Source organism: Phodopus roborovskii, unplaced genomic scaffold (assembly GCF_943737965.1).
Source record: "Phodopus roborovskii unplaced genomic scaffold, PHOROB, whole genome shotgun sequence".
Lineage (NCBI taxonomy): Eukaryota > Metazoa > Chordata > Mammalia > Rodentia > Cricetidae > Phodopus > Phodopus roborovskii.
Window position 1 is genome coordinate 10,200,993 of NW_026125506.1, and position 14,981 is coordinate 10,215,973.

General features: G+C 45.7%; 1 protein-coding gene across 1 annotated transcript in view; it reads left to right on the forward strand.

The window, feature by feature from the left end:
- Positions 1–14,229, forward strand: part of Brap (BRCA1 associated protein) — a 28,130-nt gene extending 13,901 nt beyond the window's left edge. Inside the window, exons 7-12 of the mRNA XM_051176582.1 lie at positions 3,905–3,980; positions 4,520–4,658; positions 4,965–5,074; positions 6,288–6,377; positions 10,719–10,822; positions 12,156–14,229. Coding sequence (XP_051032539.1) covers positions 3,905–3,980; positions 4,520–4,658; positions 4,965–5,074; positions 6,288–6,377; positions 10,719–10,822; positions 12,156–12,513 — 877 coding nt within the window. The 3' untranslated portion in view covers positions 12,514–14,229. The remainder of the gene's footprint in view (positions 1–3,904; positions 3,981–4,519; positions 4,659–4,964; positions 5,075–6,287; positions 6,378–10,718; positions 10,823–12,155) is intronic.
- The last annotated feature ends 752 nt before the right edge of the window (positions 14,230–14,981 follow it).

Genomic DNA, 14,981 nt, shown 5'->3' on the forward strand with positions numbered 1-14,981 from the left:
GCTCTGTGCCTGTAAGGACTCTACCAAGTGAGCTGTATTCCCCATCCCAACATGTCACTTCACTGGGCTGCCGATGGCCAAGCATCCAGTAGTCACAGCAGTCACCAGGCATGCAGCACACACATTTGTGTCCTCCTTACAGTGCACACACCGCAGACAGAGAACAAAGTTAGTCAGTTGGTGCTTGTACCCTTTTTTCCTTCCTAAATCAAAGATACTTTACCCTTATTAACTACACTGAAGTAGTGAGGTGTAGTTCAAAGTTAGGACATTTGTTGCCGGGCAGTGGTAGCAGACTCCTTTAATCCCAGCAGAGGCAGAGAGGCAGGAAAATCTCTGTGAGTTCAAGGCCCGCCTGATCTACATAGCATCTTCCAGGGCAGCCAGAGCTACACAGAGAAACTTTGTTAGAACATTTGCCTGGGATGCCCAAGACCCATGGCTTGATTTCCAGAACTACAATAAATTAATGAACAGCCAATCTTTTTAAAAAGTAAATGAGGGGGAAGAGAGATGACTGTGGGGGAAGAGAGATGACTGGGCAATTAAGAAGGCTTGCTATGCAAGCATGAGAACCCACAAGGTAAGCTGGACATGGTCCTGCACACACCTGTAACCCCAGCACTGAGTGGAGGAAGAGATGGGGGGATTGTGGGGGTCCTGGCTGTTAGACTAGCTAAAAACATGACTTCCACATTCATCAAAAGACCGTACCTCAAATCCGGGGAGACTGATGGAGGACACTCACAGTCTCCATATGCATGCCCACACACACACACACACACATGCTCACAAACTGTACTATGGATAAACACACAGACACACACACACACACACACACACACACACACACACACACGCTCACAAACTGTACTATGGATAGACACACAGACACACACACACACACACACACAGGTAAAAATGAGTCGGGCAGTGGTGGCACCTGTCTTTAATCCCAGCACTCAGGAGGCAGAGGCAGGTGTACCTCTTGAGCTCTGGCCTGGTCTACAGAATGAGTTCCAGGACCGCCAGTGCTACCCAGGAAAAACCCTGTCTTGAAAAAGCAAAAGAAAAGGGCAAAAATAAGAGAAATTGTTGAAGCTTAGGGCTGGCAATATGACTCACTGGGTAAAGGCACTTGATGTCAAGCCTGACACCTGAGTTTGATCCCCTGGAGTCACATGGTGGAGGGAGAGAGAGCACCAGTTGCACAGAACTCTCCTTTGACTTCCACATAAAATAAGTAGGCTGATTCAAAAGCCAAGTGAAGTGGCCATATATGGGTTGGAGATGGGAAGGTAAAGAGTTTAAAGGCAGCTGGGCTACAGAGCGACCCCACCCACACAATAAAGGATGTGGAAGCCAAGCATGATGGCCACAACTTTTATTCCAGGGAGGCAGAGACAGCTGGATTTTGGCAGAAGCTTCAGTCTTCAATAAATGGTGTTTTCACAGGTGGAGTGGAATGTCAAAATGCACTCACTGTGTGCTATAAGAGTTTGGTTTAGACTACCTTCCCTGGATTCTGATACATAGCCTAGTCAGAATTAGAGTTTGGTATTAGTTTGTTTTCCTATCCAGTCTCTGCTACAGCCACCACATAGGCAGGATCACAGGAAGTGACTGTCTACCTGTGGTAGCTGCTCCATATAACTCAGGAGCTTTTTTCTTTTTTAAGATTTATGTATTTATTTTATGTATATGGTATATGAGTGCTCTACCAACTTTATGCCAGAAGAGAACATGAGATCCTACCATAGATGGTTGTGAACCACCATGTAGTTGCTGGGAATTGAACTCGGGAGCTCTGGAAGAGTACCCAGTGCTCTTAACCTCTGAGCTATCTCTCCAACCCTCCAGGAGCCATTTCAGTCACTACTTCCCAATTTCTTTCTCTCTCCCACTGTCCCCCATCATTCTCCCTTTTTCTTTTCCCCCCTTACCCTACTTCCTTATCTTTTTTACTCTCTCTCCTTTCCCTCCCTCCTTGATAATTACAGTTTTGCCTCTAAACTCTCAGTCCCTTTCTATCTGTTGTTTTAACTGAAACAAGGTCTCAGATCTAGAGATAAAGTTCAGTTGGTAAATCCCTGACTGGCTAGCCCTAACCAGGAAACCCTGAACTCCATTCCTAGCACTGCCTAAACCACATGTATGGTGCATCCCAATACTAGGGAACTGAACAGGTCGTCCTTGACTACTAGAAAGTTTGAGGCTAGCCTGGGCTATATGAGACCTATTTCAAAAGCAAACAAGGGAACTAGAGAGATGCATAACAGTTAAGAGCACTTCCTGCTCTTGCAGGGACCCAAGTTTGGTTCCCAGCATCCATGTTAAATAGCTCATAATTAGCTGTAACTCCAGTTCTGGGGAATTCAATCATCTCTTCTGCCCTCCACAGGCACTGCTTCACATGGTGCATATATGTACACACACATACACATACACACACTCTCTCTCTCTCTCTCTCTTCTCTCTCTCTCTCTCTAAAAGTAGAAAACTTTAAAAGTGGAAAACAAGTCCTTACCATGTAAGCAAGCTTGTAGCTGAAGTTAGCCTTGAGCTTATGCATTTCTCCTGCTTCCCTCCTGAGTCCTGGCCCTACATCCAAGCAGCACTGCACCTGCCCATCTTCTTCAGCACTAAAGAAAGTCAGATGGCTTCCTTCTTCAGCTTCCTTCTTGCCAGTGCAGGATGTTGGCTTTCTGCCTGCCTGTGCCTTGTCCTTGCTCCTCATAACCTGGCCAAAGATTGAGTGGAGGATTGATACACGTTGAGCTTGCTTTCTTGGTGGCAGTTCAGTCAGCTCCAATTGTATCCCAGTCAAACAAAATATTTTGATGACCAGTACTGAATATTACTTCATCTGGAGTGTATTAGAAAAGGGTTACCCCAGTTGAACATGGTGGCACACACCTGTAATACTTACACTTGGGAGGTGGAAGTAGGAGGATCAGGAGTTAAAGGTCATCTTCAGGCTGAACTACCTGGTGGGTGGGGGGTCATGTTTATGTCTGGAGAGTGGTTCCACAGTTAAGTGCACTGGTTGCTTTTGCAGAGTACCCAGTTAGAGTCCCAGTACCCACATTGGGTTCTTCATAGCCACTTGTAACTCCAGCCCCAGGTGATTTGATGCCCTCTTTTGGCCTTGGTGGGCACACACATACAGGTAAAAATAAACCTTTTTAGAAATTGGCTGGGAGCAGTGTATGATTGGAATTGCATTTAACCCCAGAACTCAGGAAGATTCTGTAAGTTTCAGGTCACCTGGTCTGCATAGAAAGTTCCAGGTCAGCTGGGGCTAGTGAGACCCAAAGAAAGCAAGTGTCTCAAAGAAAGCAAGAAAAATAATTGGCTGGACTGTAGCTCATATCTTGAGTCTCAGCACCTGGAATCAGAGACAAGCTATCCTCTGTGAGTTCAACATTAACCTGGTCTACATAGGCAGCTCCAGGCCAGCCAGGCCTGTGTAGTGAGATCCTGTAGTGCATTTATCTAATTACTCTTTATCAATAAAAACTTGGGAGTGATATGGGGTGAGAACCTGACTGGGCAGAGAAGCAACCAGTGACCTCCTATCTCTTCTGTTCCTCCATCCAGAAAGACTGAGATCCTGTCTCTGTCTAAGCCCCGCCTTAATACTCCCTGTCTCTGTATCTGTCCTCAGTCCTCCAAAACCTCTATGGTTAATTCTGTTCAGCTAGTAGCTGGCTCCACCCTCTAATTCAAAGCAAGCTTTATTGTCAGAACACAATCAAAATATCATACAACAATCCTGTCTCTCAGTTAAGTAAATTAAAAAAAAAAAAAAAAAAAAAAAAAAAGGCATAGAGAGGGGAAGGTTTATAGTCTAGGCTTCAACACCTGTATATATTGTCAGCTTTATCTTCCATGTCCTGGTCAGGTGTCCTGTTTGCCGATATTGTCAAACGCCAGAGCCAGTGGAAGAAAACAAGTGTTTTGAATGTGGTGTCCAGGAAGTAAGTACTGTTGGTGAGGAGGGGTAATGAGCAGCTTTATTGGTGGGGTTTTCTTCTGCCCAGTGCAGCTTAGATTCTTTGTGATACTAATTCTTTTTTGTTTGCAGTCAAGTGTATGAGCACACAGATTCTTTTTAAAACTGAGATGCACCAGGTGGTGGTGGTGGTGGTGGTGGTGGTGGTGATGGTGGTGCACACCTTTAATCCCAGCACTTGGGAGGCAGAGGCAGGCAGATCTCTGTGAGTTCAAGACCAGCCTGGTCTACAAGAGCTAGTTCCAGGACAGGCTCCAAAGCCACAGAGAAACCCTGTCTGGGGGGTGGGGAGACTGAGATGCCCACCAATCATTTGTGAATCTGTCCTTAGGACTCCACAGAAACCAGAGACGGGATGGTAGATCAATAAGAACCCAGGATTTTAGAACTTTGTTATTCAGAAGTCTGTAGAAACAGCTCCTTAGCTATCTTTTTTCCAAGCCATGTGAGCCAGGTCACATGCCTCCCCTCCCCATCACTAATTCGGATCTCTTCTCTTGGCAGAACCTCTGGATTTGTTTAATATGTGGCCACATAGGATGTGGACGGTATGTAAGTCGACATGCTTACAAGCACTTTGAGGAAACTCAGCACACGTATGCCATGCAGCTTACCAACCATCGGGTCTGGGACTATGCTGGAGGTAAGTGAATCTGATTTGAATTCTTTCCAGTAGAACTCCCTCACAATGTGAAATGTCATCCTCCTAACATCTAGGTAAACTCAGATTGTGCAGTCACCATGAGAGTGCCATGCTTAGGGATTGAGAGTTACAAAGAGAGTTTAGATGTCTGTTCTCACCCTCTCTCACTCTGAAGTTCAAATAATTTTGAGCCATTTTTAAAGAAAAATCAAACATCAATTAATTAGGATTTCTAAAAACAAGCATATTTCAGAACTAAGAGCAGAGAAATTTTCCTTCTCTTCTGGCTGACTCTTCTTTCCTTAGATAATTATGTCCATCGCCTGGTTGCAAGCAAGACGGATGGAAAGATTGTTCAGTACGAGTGTGAGGGCGACACCTGCCAGGAAGAGAAGATAGATGCCTTACAGTTAGAGGTGAGACGCTGTGAGCTGTTGCTTAGCAGTTGCTATCACTGCCTTTTTCTGTTCTCTGGAGAAAGGTGTTTTGACCTTTTATTGTAGTCATTTGCCCTGTGTAGAAACTTTTTTTTTTTTTTAAGTTCTGTCATTTCTGCAAAAAATTTCTAAAATGTTTGTCTTTTGAAAGTCTAAGCTTCCCCATGCCTTACTGTTTTCAGTGTGATGTCCCTGGTTGCCTTGAGTTCCAGTTCATTAGTTAAGGCAATTCAGGTCATCTTCCACAGCAGCAGTAAAACAGAAAGGTAGGGTGTTCCTGTCAGTGGCTCCATAGAAGTTGGAAAAAGGAGACTTGGTCAGAGCAGACCCAGCAGTGCCTTTCTTCTCTAGAGTTGTTTATGCACAGCTGTGTGCTAATGTGTGTTCTGTGAGTTGGGGCTATCGTTACAGCCATTTCTAAGTTTATGTGTTTGAGAAAAACATGTTTAGCACACTTAGTTTTCTTATGAGTGGTAAACCCTATCTGCCACAGACAATCCTACCACAGAACTGTTGGGCACACAGATCATCCTGTAGTGTCACACCTTTAATCCCAGCACTCAAGAGGCAGAGGCAGGTGGATCTCTGTGAGTTCCAGGCCAGCCTGGTCTACAGAGCAAGTTCTAGGTTCCAAATCTATGCAGAGAAACTCTGTCTTGGGGGAAAAAAACAATAAATAAATAACAATATATATGTATGTGTGTATGTAAAATTGGATTCTGGGATTTTTCCCAAGCTCCACTGCGTACCTCTGGCCCAGTGCCATTGTTCTGGGTTGAACCCAAGTGTAGCTTGGGAGTATAAGTCTCAAGTGCCCAGTTGGTAAGGTTGGAAAGTGGCAATGCCTCAAGTGTGAGACAGTTTGGGCAATAAGCAAAACCATGTCTCCATTCTCTCTCTTTCCCCCTACTCCTCCCCTCCCGATTCTTGCAATAACTGCTGTCTATGTAGTCCTGGCTATCCTGGAGTGTTGGGATTGAAGGTGTGGACCACCATGGCCTGATAGCTGTTTTTTGTTTTGTTTTGTTTTGTTTGTTTTCTGAGTTTTCTAGTTTCACTTGGTTTTATTGTGAGTATAAGGTCCATGGAGACCTTGATTCTGGGCGCAGTTCTACTGGTTATCACCGGGGCGGTATTCACTGGGTTTCAGTATTGGTGATGGCTCACATCTGGCTGTTTGTTCTGTTTCTAGTATTCATACTTACTAACAAGCCAGCTGGAATCACAGCGGATATACTGGGAAAACAAGATTGTTCGCATAGAGAAGGACACAGCGGAGGAGGTAAGTGTCTGACCTGGTGGCTAAAATTCCATGGCAGGGCAGCTGACAGTGGGAGAGGGCAAAGGACAGGAAAGGGATTGTCAGAGTCTTCTTGTCACTGGGTAAAGATGGGGAGAGGATTGCTTTGTCTCTAAAAAGAAATCGTAGATTTAAGGGTTTTGATAGTTGGGATCTTAAGTGTATTGTTCATATTTTACCTCAGTCAGATGTAGCCCTTTGTACAATCCCAATAAGAACATAAAAATGGTGACTGCACAGCTTGCTGCTCCCTGCCACTGTACTCAGTCAAGGATTCTCTCACAAAACCCAAAATCCATGGAAGTGTGCACACAAGGTTTTGCAGCATTCGTCAGCTGCTGGCATGTCAGCTTGCAAACAGTGGCATTGGGAGCTGATGTGGACCTCTGAGGCTTTGTAAACTGAGGGAAATAAATTAGGCAGAAATAGAGTTTTGTGATCACCCTGAAGCATTACTATTACTGATTTGTGACTGCAGTGAGCACATTTTAACTAAGTAATCCCTTAAATGTGCCATGCATGGTGGCATCTGGCTGCTCAGGAGGCAGAGGCAGGAGGACTTTTTAAGACCAGAAGTTTGAGGCCACATAGCCCTTTTTATTTTATTTTTTTATTTTTTGAAGAGTTATGTATTTATTATTTTTTCAAGGCAGGGTTTCTCTGTGTAGTAGCTATGGCTGTCCTGGATCTCACTTTGTAGACTAGGCTAGCCTCTAACTCACTGAGATCCACCTGCCTCTGCCTCCTGAGTGCTGAGATTAAAGACATGTGCCACCATGACTATCAAAAATTTATTTTTATTTTATGTGTATTTGTGTTTGATCTTGTGTCTGTGTATGCAGTGGCTTTGGAGACCAGAAGAGGGCATAAGCTTCTCTGAAACTGAAGTTACTGGTGGTTGTGAATTACAATGGGTACTAGGAACTAAACCAAGGTTCCCTCCCTGCAAGGGAGACAATGCTTTTAGCCAATGAGCCATCTCTTCAGCACCAAAATAATGGTTTGGTTTTAGATTTCAGCACGTGGAAAGTGATAGGATTTTTGCAGAAACCTGTATAGAAGGCCTGTGCTCTGCATGCTTGATTTTCTCCTAGTTTGTAGAATATTGAAGGGACAATAAGATTCTAGAGAAGTAGGCTTGAACACAAATGCACCTGAGGCTTGTGTGTGTATGAGATCTCCAGCAGCCATTTCTCTTAGGAGTATATGAAGGTTTTTGGGTTTTTTTTTATTTGTTTGTTTGGTTTTTGTTTTTTCAACCAAGACAGGGTTTTTCTGTGTAGCAGTTCTGACTTACTGGAACTCACTCTATAGACCAGGCTGGCTTTGAACTCACAGAGATCCACCTGCCTTTACCTCCCAAGGTTTGGGATTAAAGGCATTTGCCACCAATGCCTGGCTATCTTTTAATTTCTAAATGCCCTGACTGGTGACTTAGTCCCCATCTCCATGGGCCCTAGCAACAGTAGGAATTGGCTTTTCAAACAGCCAGTGTTTGACTCAGGGTTTCAAATGATCTTTAATTAAAAGTCATCGATGAGCCAGGTGGTGATGTGGTGAACAACTTTCATCCCAGCACTCAGGAGGCAGAGGCAGGGAGATCTCTGTGAGTTTGAGGCCAGCCTGGTCTACAGAGCTAGTTCCCAGACAGCCAGGATTACACAGAGAACTCTGTCTCAAAACACAAAGTCATTGATGAAATTCTTGCAACAACCTAGCATAAAATGGAAGTGCCCAGTGCAGAGAAGCCCTAGAGCACACTGGCCTTCCCACCTTCCCATCCTGATAGGCATACAGGGAGCAGAGCAGGGTTGTTGCCACTCACATTATGAATTCCCCAGGAGGGTGTGCTGCTGCTGCAGCTTCACTAATGGCTTTTTTTTTTGTGGCTCTGTCAGCATGACCACCCAAATTGTTTCATACAGACCCTAGCAAGCTGAGCTCAGAACCCTCTCTGCCTTGTATGATTCCTCTGGATTAGCCACATTCTCTGAGACATGCCAGCAAAAGCAAGTCAGGGCCAAGGAAGAGAAGCCCCAAGGAATTTGCTTTTAGGTCCGAGTGAGCCAGAGCCAGGGCAGCTTCTGATGAAAGCTTACAGCACTTGAAAAGCATGCCTTTGTTTTCTACTGACAGATGTCGTTTTGTTCTGCAGTGTCCTTTTGTGACTGGTATTCTGTCCATTGCACCCCAAGCAATAGAACACGCAGGAGGACAGTGACAGATTTCTTTCTCATGAGCTTCATAACACATTCATGGAGGTGGTGGGTCTGGGGGAGGGGGTGATAAGCCAAGCCTGAAACCTGCAGGTCACTTGTAGACTTGAGGAAGTGTGTTTTATTCCAGCCTGTCACAGATATAGGAACAGCCACTCAGAACCATGTGAAAGTTCTTGGTTTACTTTCTCTTTTTTAAAATTTATTTTAGCTGGGCAGTGGTGGCGTACACCTTTAATCCCAGCAATTGGGAGGCAGAGGCAAGCAGATCTCTGAGTTTGAGGTGTTTCTTAAACACTAACTCTAGTTACCATAGCCTCTGTCTATGGCAGAACCAAGACCTTCTCCAGAAACGGTCATAGTGGCATACTTGTAATTTCATCACCTGGGGAGAGGAAACAGGAGAATCAGAAGATCAGAGCCATCCTGGGCTGCTTCATGAGTTTGAAAATAGCCTGAGCTACTTAGGACCTCTCAAAAAAAGTTTTCATCTTGGTTTTAAGATATATGGTTTTGCCAGGCAGTGGTGGTACACGCCTTTAGTTCCAGCACTTGGGAGGTAGAGGCAGGTGGATCTCTGTGAGTTCAAGACCAGTCTGCTCTACAAAAGCAAGATATTTGGCCTAATATTTTCATTGACCAAAATGTCCTTGAGTCCATTTGATATTAATTTCTGTCTTATGCATTGCTCTGCAGTGGAAGGCAAGAAAGAACAGAAGCAGCAGGAGAGTCTAGTGGTCTTACCTGAAAACAGGGTTGAATTAGCTGGGCCTGGTGACTCACACCTGAAATCAGCCAGCACTTGACAGACTTTGGCAGGAAGAGTAAGACTTTGTCTCAAAAAAATATAACAAGGGCCACTCATTGTGGCACACACCTTTAATCCCAGCACTTGGGAAAGAGAGGCAGGAAGATCTCTGAATCTGAAGTTAGCCTGGTCTACAGAGCTAGTTCTAGGACAGCCAAGGCTACACAGAGAAACCCTATCTCAAAAACCAAAGGAAATAAGTAGATAGCTAGATAAATCAGACAAGGCAAAAAAGAAAGGCTAAAGTATGACCCTAGTGTGTTGGGTGTCACATGTGCCCCAAGTATAAGACATAAAACTTTGGCCCTCAGTTTCAGAGGGGTTTATAGCTTGGCTTTGGCCAGGCTTGGTCTTGGACAGGATCCCTTACCCTGTGGCTGAGTGACCATGGGACATTGCCTTGACCTTCCCTGAGCCTGTCCTCAGAAGCTTGTTGACCTGTGGCATCTCTTATAGAGAGGTGTGAGTATAAAGGCTGCTGAATGCTGGTGCTTAGCTACCCAGCCCCCACCTCCCCTGCTCCCCTCATCTTCCCTCAGTTTCTAAGACTTGGAGTTGTAGCTCCCAGCTCTGCAGCTCTTCACATGTGGGTCAGTCAAATGTTCCCGCTCCCCTAGCTAGACTCTGGTGGGCTCTTGGTGGGACTGCTTTTGCCTCACCTACGTAATATGCAGAACTTGAATTCTTTCTAATTCTCCGACCCCAAGACAAACATGCAGTTCATATGGCTTCATGCTACATCAGGCAAACAGTAAGTTGGAGAACAAAGAAAAACCAAACTAGTAGAATCCAGTCTCATGGTTTTCTTTTGTTTTTGAGTTCTTTTTTTTTTTTTTTTTTTTAAAGTTCATTAACCCAGGATCTCCTTCTCTATAGCTGAGGATGGCCTGAGACTCATTGTGTACCGCAGAGTATTCTTGGCAATTCTCCTGTCTTAGCCCCCTAAGTGCTGCGATTGCAGGGGGAGGTAGCACCTCAGCTCTTCACTGGTTCTTGGAGACTTCAGGAGTGTGTTCTGGAGGGGACAGGGGAGGCAAGCCTTCCTCTCTTCCAAAGCCTGGATTGCCCTTGTTTGATTCTTTCAGTAGCTTTCCTGCGCATCTGGAAGCTCCTGGTCCTTGTTTATCCTAGAAGAAAGTTTTTCTCTCATTTTTTCAGTTTTTTTGTCACACTTCTTCCATTTGGCTCACTCGGACTTTCTGAGTTTGGGTTGTCCTGGTTACAGAGATGGAGTGAGGTGGGGATGGGGGAGGTCATAAGAAAAATATGATTCTGCCTGACCTCCATTTGCACTTTCAGATTAACAACATGAAGACCAAGTTTAAAGAGACCATCGAGAAGTGTGACAGCCTGGAGCTCAGGCTCAGTGACCTCCTGAAGGAGAAGCAGTCTGTGGAAAGAAAGTAGGTATCCCTTAATTCTTCTTGGTGCCACACATGCCAGCGTGCTCTTACAGAGAGCTGCTTTGCTTCCTTGGCTAAACTCCATATTCAGGATATGCATCATAGAGGTTTTCAGGGGTCTCTGTATTTGGAGCAGAGTTACAGTGACTTCTCCTGGCTCAGCTGCCAACCCTGACAACCTATACTTGATCCCAAGACTCACTTGGTAAAAGGAAAGAGCTGACTCCCATACACATGGTCCTCAGACCTCCACATGTGCACCTTGACACGTGTACACACACATTCAGGAAATGAAATGTAAAAACAAAAAAGGTGCAATTTATGTTCCACTTGAGGTAGGTGCCAGGTGGATCACTGTACTCTCCTGTGATCCAAGTGCTTGTCTTGTGTGCAGATGGCTGCCATTTCTGCCTGCAGTTTCTGAGAGTTGTCTTGGCTGAGAGCTGGCAGTTAGGAAAGACGTTTTTGTCTAAATCCATGTCACAGGTTCTCCCTTGGACAGAACTAAGGGCTAATGATGCCAAGCCTAGAGAAAAGAGCCATGACCAGCATGACAAGAACACTCAATGCTGCAGTGGGGGGTGAGGGGAATGGTTGTTACTGGTAGCAGTGGCTAGCCTGTAAGTCAGTGGCAGAGCATCTTCCCAGCATGCACAAGGACCTGGGCTTGATTACAAGCACTGAAGAGGGTAAGATTTCCTCCCTGGTTTTAATTATACTGTAGAGGTGACTAGACTGTTTTTGTGACCACACAGTATAGTACATAAAGGTACTTTAAAGGGATGTTTGGTCCTTAGTGTTGTTTCTCTTAAAATAACCTTTGCTTTTCAAGGCAGGGTTTCTCTGCATTGCTTTGGAGCCTGTCCTAAAACTCGCTCTGTAGACCAGGCTGGCCTCCAGCTCACAGAAATCTCCTTACTTCTGCCCCTCAAAGTGCTGGCCTAGTGTTTATTTTTAATTGTGAACAATTTATAATATAAAAACTTGCCATTGTGAACAAGTGTGTCTGTTGTATGTGTGTATGTTTATGCATGTGTTCAAGGGTGAGCCGTGGGGGCCAGAGGTCAGCATTTAATGTCTTCCTTTATTGTTCCTTATCTTGGTTGTTTTGTTTTGTTTTGTTTTGTTTTTGAGACGGTATCTTATTATGTAGCCCTGGCTGGCCTGAAACTCACTATGGAGACCAGGCTGCCCTGGAACTCACAAAGATCTACCCTAACCTATGCCTTCTGAGTGCTGGGTTTAAAGATGTGTGCCACAATACCAAGCTTTGGTTTGGTCTTTGGGATGGACTCTCTTGCTGTAGCTATCTGTTCTCTCTGTTTTGCTTGAGGTGCACTCAGCTGAACACAAGAGTGGCCAAACTCAGCACAGAGCTGCAGGAGGAGCAGGAGTTGAACAAGTGTCTCCGTGCCAACCAGCTGCTGCTGCAGAACAAGCTGAAGGAAGAGGAGAGGCTGTTGAAGGAAACCTGTGATCAGAAGGACCTTCAGATCACCGAGATCCAGGAGCAGCTGCGTGATGTCATGTTCTACCTGGAAACACAGCAGCAGATCAGCCACCTGCCTGCAGAGACTCGGCAAGAGATCCAAGAAGGGCAGATCAACATCCCCTCGGCCCCCAACCCACCCTCTTCAGGGGCCGGTGGGAAGCTGCCGTCCAGGAAGGGCCGCAGCAAGAGGGGCAAGTGACCTTGAGAGACTTGTCCCTGAGACTTCCTGGGCACTGCAGGGTGTGCTGGGACCTTTGCAGAGTGGGAGGGTGGGCCCTAATAAGTATGCCTGAGGATGAACAGCAGTCATGTGGCCCCTTCATTTGTTGTGTGTGATGTGAGGAGACTGAAAGAGGCGTGGCAGCGCTTCCCCAGGTGGTGAGTCTCAGAGCTCAGACACCTGGTGGTCATTCTGCCCTCCAGCTGGGTGGACCCCAATGTTGTGTGTTCTTCCGTTGTATTTATTCAGTTGGAGCACTTGCGGTTGAATTCTGGGGTAGGTTTATGACATTATGTGACCTCAGAGGCAGCATTACCTAGCACTAAAGCACAGTACCTCCCAGGGGCCCCAGCTGCCTTTCAGGAGAGAGACCTGCTGCCTACTGCAGAACAATCATCTCTCCTGCCATCCCCCCCTTGCCCTGTGGAGTTGAAGAGCTGCTTGGATGTCACAGAGGAAAGGCAAGATTGTAAAGCAGGCACAGGCTTGTCCTCAGCATCCAACTTGCCTGGCTTGAGGGCCAGAAAGACAAGGAACTGGGGCAGATGGAGTAGACCCAGTGTAGGGCAGATGGTGACAGCTCTATTGATGACTCTGTAAGAAATGTGCCTGTCAAATAGGAAAAGCCTTTCTGGCTCTGCTCAGCTGAGGTAACTGAGAATATCCTCCATCTAGCAGGAGTCAGCAAGGGAGAGAAGCCCTGACAAGATTATGTGTTCTGCTGGGGTCGGTGGATACTAACTGGTTACAGGTCGGGTGCATGTTCAGGTCTCAGCTAGAGGGAGCGTGGGCAGATTTTCAGTTTCGATCTTAGGATTTAAGAAAAGGCTGCTTCTCATTCCAGAACCTGGCTGCAGAGTTCCTTCAGACAGCCATATCATACTTACTGTGACCAATAGAGGGGTAGTGTGCCTCTCTCTAGAGCCAGGAACATCAGATAACTAGTAGAATAGTAATTGAACAGAATTGAGGGGATACCATGTTAGGATTGATTTAGTTTCTAGAAGAGCCTGGGCAGTTAGGATAGCAGTGTGTAGTGCATTTTAATTTCCTGCTTTATTATCAGCCAAAGGTTTGAAGTGTCACACTTGAGGACTTTTGTTTTCTGATTGGACCTCATCCTTTGACCTGAACGCCTGATGTATCATTTCACAACACTGCTTGTATTGCTGATCACTGTGCAGCTCTGTGGAATGTGCTCTGGCATTTCCCAAAACCCCACCTGTAACTGCAGAACGAGTGTACTCAGACCCATGTGATTCTTCCTGAGGGTAGACCAGCACTCCAGATCCGCAGGCCTGAGCCACACAGGAGCCTGCAGTCAGGGCAGGAGCAGATCCACCTCTCACAGAGCTTCTGCTTTATCCAGAACGAATTTTACACTGTAACAATCCTGGTCTCAGCCCCACTTGTCTTGCACATCTGACCTTGCAGAAGCCAGAGTGGATGGCAGCATGCTAATTAAGAGAATCGGAAGTAGTATCCAAAGCTGGCTCCTCATTTCGTTACAGTCCACTAAGCAGCCCTGCTGCTCTCCGTAGCACAGGTCAGGGAAAATGCCCGGGAAGGCTGTGGCCAGAGGAAGCAGCAGATGGGCAGAGGTTTCCAAACTACTTGAAAGTCTTTAAAAAAAAAAAAGTTCCAGGAAAGCAAAAATCAAGATGTGTAAATAAAATGTTATTTTAAAAGGTCAAAGAGTTATGTTTCAGTCTGACATTGTACAGGATGGAAGCTGTTAGTGTGTTCTTCAGAACAAAGATGAAGCACTGCGCTTTCCCCTGCTCCCTTGGCCGATGAACTCGTACTAAAATAGCCAGAAATTATTCTCCCTTGTGTGAAATTTGCATGTATGACATTGCTTGGGAGCATGCATCTAAGAGTATCAATGGTCTGCTTTGTTTTTCCTGACTGGGTTTCTCCGTGGATCCCTGGCTGTCCTGGAACTCACTGTGAGGTCCACCTGCCTCTGCCTCACTATGCCCACCTGTGCTGGGACTAAAGGTGTGTGCCACCACACCTGGCCTTCATTTTGTAATGATACTCCCTCCTTGAGTCTCTGGTCTTGGCTCTCCCTAAACCCTAACAGACCTCAAGCTTCATTCCTAAGAGCCCAACACTGAGAACTATATATATCCTGAGCTGGGGTGTCTTGAACCTGGAAGCTAAAGGAACATGAGCTCTGCAGCAGCTTGTCAGGACTGTGCATTCCTCCCGAATTAAAGAGCCAGACAATTTCGATTCACCCAAAATGACTACAATCTTTGGGGCCTGATGCCGAATGGCTGAGGTAAAAAATTCCTCACTGGAATTACCTGGGAAAATGTGACTGGTACTTGGCACAGATCTGCTCTGCTTCAGATAGTATTTATTACTCCAGGCCAGCTACATTGCATGAACTAAAGCAGCTTTGCTTCTGTCCAGGTATTACTGGACAGAGACTCTTTCAG